At 47.1% G+C, this 8127-nt stretch overlaps 1 protein-coding gene across 3 annotated transcripts in view; it reads left to right on the forward strand.

The window, feature by feature from the left end:
• LRRC66 (leucine rich repeat containing 66) overlaps positions 1-7507 on the forward strand; it is a 29030-nt gene extending 21523 nt beyond the window's left edge. For 2 of the 3 annotated variants that reach the window (XM_074324676.2, XM_019741021.3), the window contains exon 5: positions 370-2924. In XM_074324676.2, coding sequence (XP_074180777.2) covers positions 370-2573 — 2204 coding nt within the window. In that variant the 3' untranslated portion in view covers positions 2574-2924. Of the gene's footprint in view, positions 1-369; positions 2925-5523 lie in introns of those variants that run through there. The other variant, XM_074324677.2, reaches the window with a different exon arrangement.
• Positions 7508-8127: the final 620 nt, after the last annotated feature.

Consider the following 8127-nt stretch of genomic DNA (forward strand, 5'->3'; position numbering starts at 1 on the left):
GAATGTTCTCACAAACATGCGCTAGGTGAGGCTATGGAGGAAGGAGAAGCAATGAGGCTGCCCCTCCAGTCTGGCTTATTTCCTCCCACAGGTAGCCATCCGTCAAGAAGCCTAAGAAACACACAACCTTCTGGGCCTAGAGCAGCGGACCTCAGCCCGATAGCCATGTGGAAATGTGCACAGAGCCGTATACATACTATTGGTGTTAGACAGTATCAGTCAGTCAGTCAAGTTGCTTGTCATCAAGTATATTCATAACAATGGGCATCATGGACATGAAATACAGCTAGATAAGGATTGAGAGAGACTTACAGAAGCTTTTCATACCATTGCACTCTCCTTTCAACATGTGTTTATCCCCCCTTTCAGGGAATGAGGAGGCATACTGGTGGGCTCCCAGAAGCAGAATTCCCAGGAAGAGCCGCATTCCTCACACTCATCTGAATCATAGGAAAAGCCTCAGACAGAGCAAAGCCGAGAGGCACCAGGAAGGCATGTACATTAGCTTTTCCACTCCAGGGGAAAAGGACCACGCCAGCTCTGATACCAGTGAGCCGCTGGGACGGCTGTCAAGATGGGTGAGGAGTGTCCGGGATGAACAAACAGCTGATGGAAAGGAAGCCGCCCCCCAGAACTTCGCCCTGGCCATCTGCCTGGCGGTGTTCATCACATTCTTCGTGGCTTTCTGCCTGGGGGCTTTGACAAGGCCTTACGTTGACAGACTGTGGCAACAGAGATGCTGGCATAGAAGTTCTGGTTCAGACCATGCATATTCCAACGAGGGCTTCTACGACGAGATGGAAGCTGCAGAGAACACACGGCATGCCAAGGTGGATCCGCGCCAAGCTTGCCATGAGCTAAACCTCTGTGAGAACCAAGACCCGTTCTGGGGGACAGAGGCCAGACCACACGCTTCAGTCATTGCTGACAGAAATCTGGGAAGATGCAGAAAGGAGAGTGGCAGCCAGCAGAACAGGGAACGATGTGGGGACCACACTGGGGCAGGAAGCAGAGAGGACATTGTGCTACCAAATGACAGTACAGCCCGGTCCATCCTCCACGGACAGCCAAATACTGATACTAACGCACTAATTGCAGCAGGACAGGACCGCAGCTACAAGAATGTTATTCCTGGAGAAATAAATTATGACACTGTGTCCCAGGAAGATTCTCTCTGTGAGCATTCAGTGGGCATCCCTGCACTAGCTGGCAGGTCACAAACTGACTCTGGCTCAAACCGTAAGGATTGGAATGAATTAGACCCACCCCTCTCAAGTGAAAGGACAGCTGCTCTCTCTGAAATGCAAACACATACAAAAGCACAGAGGATTGGAAAGAACAAGGAAAGAGAGGGCACTGAACAGTTACCTCCAGAGTTTTCTAAGGAAACGCAAGTGAGCACTTCCATTAGTGTGCTGAGCCCACAACAGCAAAGGCTCAAAGGGGCCATTGCTGAGGAAGAGCTTTCCACCTACTATAGTTCAGTCACACTCAGTAACCCAGGAGATATGGACCCGTCCCCACCGGTCTTTCCTCCAGGATGGGGCAGTGACCTGGCCACCACTCCTACTAATGAGGAATCAGTGCAGAAACACACTCCTGACACACAGTACGAGCTGGACACCAACTACGAGTCTGATGAAGGGTCTTTATTTACTCTAAGTTCAGTAAGTTCTGAGGATGCAAGAAATGTGGCTGAAGAAGACACAGATGGCAAGGAGAGCTGTAGAGCCAGTGAGCCCCTGGAGGACGAGGACTCAGAGGAGAGGAAGGACAGTGTCACGTCATTCGAGAATCTTGAGGACAGCATCACCTTCCAGAAGATTCAGGGGAAATGTGAGAATCAGGAGGATCACTTTGAAAAACCTCTCATTTCTCGTCCAGACTCTGGTTTGTGCGAGAGTCACCTGGAAAGCGCCTCTAACACTAACAAATGTGAGACTCCACTGACCTCGCCCGGCTCACTGGGCAAGAGTCCTTCCGCTGATGAGACCCCAGACATGCTCGTTTACGATTGTGTCACGGCTCCTTGGCCTGAGGCAGCAGAGTGGCTCCGCTCACTTAGCGACTTAGAATTTTTCACTGTGGATAATTCACCACAAACACCACCATGTTCTGCAGAAGTTCCCTCAGAACCTGACCAGAGTGCCCATCGTGAAAGAGACTCAGACTTTGGTACGTGCGAACCTTTCATTCAGGAGACAGACACAGCTCAAAACAGTGTTCTTTTCCAGATCACTACAGGGGAAACCGTAAGACCCTCACAGCAAGATTCTGAAGGGTGCAGTGTGAATTCCAACCCTCTGGACATTGATGCAAGTGAGGGGTTTGTATGTCCTCTTGAGAACTACGATTCCAGAGAGGCTATAAGCCAAACACAATTATCAGAATTCTTTGGCGATGAGCCAGCTCTTCAGTGTGACAGAAGAGGAGGGGAATATTTTGAAGAGGATCCCAAGAGCCAGGTACCATTATTACAAGAGCTTCCGAATAAAACCAGTTCATTAAGAACACAGGAGCCCTTCAGTGATAGAGATGGGCGTAAATATTCAGAGGAAAATATGTTGCAGTGAGAAAAAGATGGTTCTGACTTTTATACTCAAATGCAGAGCCAGAGCCACCTCATAGGAGCTGGCTCTCTAGGTGAGGACTGGCTCTACTATGACAAAGACAGATGTGGAACTTGAAACTCAAAGGGAATTTAAGCCACATTTTAATATAGATTGAAGCACTTAGGTGGAACTGCTGAACAGATTCTAATGAATTCTGCACAGAGGACAGTACAGCTTTTGGGAGGTTCATCATGAAACTACAAAATTGGAGGGACTCAGGGCAATTTTAAATATTTTTTAATAAGGTATGTTAAAAGAAGGATCATTTTGTAAAACAAAGTGTAAATTAAAAATCAATTTGCAAGAAGACAAGAGATTTTTTTGTGTGTGTGAAAGAAAAAGGGACTCCACCGTTATCCTTGCTTAGACCGTCCTCGGCCGGACTCGCCCACTGGGGCTCTCAGCTGTGTTCGTCTGTTTGTCCTCCTGCTTTCTGACACTTTCTCCTTTCCTTTCCTGACACCCCTCCTCTGCTTGCTGTCTTACAGAGCATTCTGCGAGGGTCTGTTGCTCGTCTTTCTTTATGTCCCCTTTGTCCCTCCCCATCGGCCCCCAATCAGCTCTACACGGATGAGGCCCAGATCTACACGACCTCCCTTCCAAGCTCCAGACTCACATTCTCAAACCCAGTTGCCCAAATCCACATACCGTGTTTCCCTCAAAGTAAGACCTACCCCGAAAATAAGCCCCAGTTAAGATCATCAGCCAGACAGACGCATTTAGTACGTTATGACGATGTTCTAGAAGAAGATGACATGACTGGATTTGAATACATGTAGATTGTTGTACATGCAAAAAATAAGACATCCCTGAAAATAGGCCCTAATGCGTCTTTTGGAGCAAAAATTAATATAAGACTTGGTCTTATTTTCAGGGAAATACAGTAGATCCTGCGGGGACCTGAAATTCATCATTTTCGTTCACAGACATGACCTTCTATATTCTCTTTCTTGGTAAATAGTATCATGACATCCACCCAGTAAAGCCAGTTAAAATTTCTGATTAATCTCTGACTCCTTTTCACTTATTTCTTATATCCGACTAGCTTGTAAGCTCCATGCAGTGGAAGTTCCTGTATATCTCTACAGGGAGACATTTAGTAGAGCAATCTGGGCGCTGGGCAGTTGATGTCAGACAGTGTTTGCATAGAAAGCAGCGTGTTTCTACTTAGAGTGTATATTTAGGGTAGATTAGGATGGAAGGTGATTGAGTTTGGGAAAGGGTCCTAAGGATCCCCCAATCCAACTGTTGGCATCACCACTAATCTTACAGGCTCTAGCTCCTCAGTAACTCTTAACTTTGTAATCTCTACTCTTAACCCTCAAATAAGGCATATTCCCTATCTATCACCGAGTTAAGGCCTCTTTGTGCCCTTTGTGACCTTCTCCTTGCCCTCATTCTCCCCCAACTAATCTTATATCCTATTCATCCTTCCTCTACTCAGAAACCTTTGCTAGTTCCCCATTGCCTATAGAAAGACTAAATTTCATAATCTAGACACATCCCACCTTTCCAACTTCACCTCATGACATTATCACTTTGCCACACATTCTCTATTCTAGCTTTGATCATTTGCATCATTTGATCATTTGATCATTTGCATCAATCATTTATTCACTTATTTTCGCAAACGTCTGAGGCCTTCACTGGTTCCTGATCAATCCCCCTTCCCCATTCACAATTACCGTTTTGAAATGTCCCTGTCCCTGAACTTCCTCTGCGAAAATTTAGGCTATGAGGAAGAAACTCCCTCACTCCCCTACCGCATAGCAGCAAACATTTTCCTATCCATAGCTACACTCACGCCTTTCCTCCAGTCTAAGAAGTCAGCATTCTGCGGTCAAGGTTAATCCCTCCTGTCTACAGCAGTCCTGAGCATGGATCCATTCCTGTTTCCCAGTCCTGCACTTCCAAGCCTTCCCCATGCAATGGCTCCTTCCCACGAACCAAGAGCATGCTCAAGTCCCTTCAACCTTAGAAGGAAAGAAAAGAGCACCCTGCCGCTCCCTCAAAATCCTCCCTTCTTCTCCCTTCCATAGCTTCTCATAGGAATGGTCAGTGACTCTCCGCTGCCTCTTCAGGGCACTAAAGTCATGCTCTCCATTCCTTTAATCTGAGCTAATGGATTCCCCAACACCCTCTAATTGCCATGTACCGTGGACCTCAAGCATGACCTCTGCAGGATGTGACACCGTAGAGCACGCCCACCTTGACACTCTGTTTCTGTGCTTTTGTGACATGACGATAAAGGTGAGGATCCCAGAAGGACACCGAGGGCAAGGAACAGGTGTGACTGGAGAGAGCTGAATGAAGGAACCATTAGGAAAGATCTAGACAGGATGAAGAGAAACTGGCAAGGGAAGGTGAAGGACCAAAGGGCCAGCAACAAGAAAGCCTTTCCCACCCTTCGGCCTGGAGAGACCAAAGGAATTGCAGCTGTGGGTGCACAGCACGAAGTGTTGCCTTTTGTAGCCACGAACAATCCACAGTCCAGCGGAGAAAGCCCAGAGAATAAGCAGCTCTCTCTTCCTACCCTCCAGTCTCCTGCCAGCACCTCCCCGTGTCCGAAATCTGGGAGCCAGAGGATCAGTCCACAAAGGTCTGCCTTCCGGCCACTGAGCAGGATGAAGACGGGTAGAAAGTCGTGTTGGAGGGGCAAATGGAGAATATCCAGCGCATACTTTCTTCTGACTCTCCTACTTCTCTGGTCATTCTTTCTCAGGCTTCTTCTCTACCTCCTCTTTCTATGTTCACTTCTTAAATACCTGTGTTTCCCAGGGTTTGGGCTTGGAACCGCTTGTCTTCTGATGAAAAATATTCATAATTATGCAGTGAATAAGGGAATAACAAATTTGCTTACCATCCTTTTTTATTTTTTTTCTCAAACTTGTCATTCTGTCCTTCCTTATAGATGATGTAGACAACTAGAGTGACTTCCGGGAAGCATTGCTGCAACTGGGAGCGGTTCCCAGGAGAATAATGAGATACAATCTGGAAGATTCCACCATTTATTCCAACCTTACTCTGTAAATGAGGCAACTGAAGCACAGTTTAATAACTTTATGTGCCCAAGGTTACCCAGCTCGTTCTTGTTTCCAACCAGAATTCACTTTGGATAGAGCCCTATCAGTGAAGAAGATCCTTACCTTTCTCTACCACTCCTGCTGTTGGCCTCCCCTCTGGCTGGCTGCCTCGACAGTGAGGCCATGCCACCCAGGAGATTTAGAAAGCATTCTTTCCAGGACATCACAGCATCTTCCAGACCCTCCTTCCCAGGAAAACCAGCTGCCTGCTGCAGCAAACACCGTGCCTGGCATGTTCAGAGCCCCACTCACAGGGACAGGGGTAGGACCCCATGGCTGGATGTAATCCTGTGTGTTCCACCGTCCAGCCGGAACTGCACCTTCCTGCCATCTTTCTGTCGCTCCCTCCAGATCCGAGGGAACTGTGTGCTTCTCCCTCTCCAGATCCCCGCAATGCCAGTCCCCTCAGGTCACCTGGGTGCAAAGGGAACCTCTACAGCCACAGGAGTGGTAACAGCTGAAATGGTCCTCAGTTCCCCCACCCCCCTTTTTTTAATTTCAGCCACCGGAATGCAGCCACAGACAGCCTCACTCAGCGACCCAGGAAGAGGCAGCTTGTCTGCTTTAAGAGCATCTTTCTGCTCCTCCCAGCCCACCTGCCGGCTGCAGGCTGCATGCCTCGCTCCCCATCGCAGGAAAAGACTGGGCATAGCACAAGACCTTGAAGAAAACAGACGTGCTCCACTCAATGTCTCCTGGTTTCCTGAGGGAGAATACCAACCAGCAGTGCTCGCTGGGACTGTGATTTAAGTAGGGCTGCCAGACTTAGCAATAAAAATAAAGCAAGCCCAGTTGAGTTTGCCTTTCAGGTAAACAACAAATACTTTCTTAATATTTAAGTATGTCTCATGCAGTTTGGGGGATTTATTTATACTAAAATAAAATTCATTGTTTATCTGAAATTCAGAGTCAACTGGGTGACCCGTATTTTACAAGCCACCCCTACTGCAATGTTCAAATACTACAATGAACTGAAGAATCTTCCATGCGAGGTACTGAAAGGGCCTACATAGTTCAGCAAGGGTGGAGGATAACAACTATTGCTGAGCTGCATTTGCTGCAGCAAAGAAGGGATTAGCTATCTGGTCGGTTCTGGGTTCTGCGTTAGGCATTAAGCACACGCCATCCATGCTTACAAAAGTGCCTCCCTCAAAGCTTAGGCAATGATTTACAAATCAGTAAACATGGAAATTGACTCACACCCCAATCCAAGGGGGCGAACACCCAGCACATCAAGTCCTGCCTGCAGTTGCCAAGGAAATGACAAAATAAACGGTGACAAAACCAAATGGCTGCAAATGTGTTTTCTTGCACAGAAGCAAAGAGCTACTTGTAGGGAGAATGGATTACATAAAAACTTGCCATTGTCAAAAAGAGAGGCCCCCCCGGGAGCCTTCCATTCTGTGCCTCTCACACCAACTCCACCCAGGCCACAAGCTCACAGCTCCAAAATGCATCATCCTTTCCTTGGGCTGACTCAGAAGCCTGGAATGGATGACTTCCAGTTAACTCGGTGGCACATTTTAAAATGCCACAACCACTACTTTGGCCAGCTAAATTGCACACACATACGCACAGAAACCCTTTTGTATTTGCCACGCAGTTCAAATGACCGCTTCTAATGGGCAAAATGCTGTGCAAGACACGAGGTGAGGATGGGGTACAGGGTGTGGGGGAGCACGGGTGTGAGGCTGGACCCACACAGTGCCGCCCTCAGAGCGCTTCGAATCCAGAGAGAAAGTCTCACAAAGACAAGCTTCCGACACCAGAAGTACAACAGGAGCGTCCAGAGAAATCAATTCCATGTTTGGGAAGGGACGGGTGGAGGCAAGGGGGTAGGAATGAGAGGGAGGTGGGAAATATGCATGCGAGACTTCTGTCCATATTATAAAGCAATGTATGGATGGATGCAGAAGGAATGTCAATGTATTATTTAGACCACATACCTAAATAACAGATGTTAAACTGAATCCAAAAGTGCTAAAATATAATGGGCCCTATGTGGGTCAGTAGAGGGAAAATCAATTTACAAATACAGGAATAAGATTCGATTTACATTTAGTGATAAAGGCCCCCTTCAGACAACCTAAAGCTACAGATGGAGGCATGTAGAAATTTTGTCTTAAAATATTATGCACATAATGCTATGAACGGCCATATGTAAGCAAAACTCCACACACTGGAGGAAATGCTAATAATGTTAAATGCTAATAAATAAGATTACCATTAAACAAAACATGAGACATGTTTCTTTTTTAAAAAATGTGAATATATAGATTGCTCTTTTGTCATCCTCCATGAAGACATAGCTGGGATATGCAGCTTCCACCAGGCAGCTAGATCATGTCACTGTCCTGTAGAAAACCTTCCAAATCAGCTCCCTCCTTGGCCCACAGCACCCCATGTCACCTACGCCACTCACCTTCTCGCCA

Source organism: Rhinolophus sinicus, chromosome 1 (genome assembly GCF_057876585.1).
Source record: "Rhinolophus sinicus isolate RSI-liver-muscle chromosome 1, RSI-T2T, whole genome shotgun sequence".
NCBI lineage: Eukaryota > Metazoa > Chordata > Mammalia > Chiroptera > Rhinolophidae > Rhinolophus > Rhinolophus sinicus.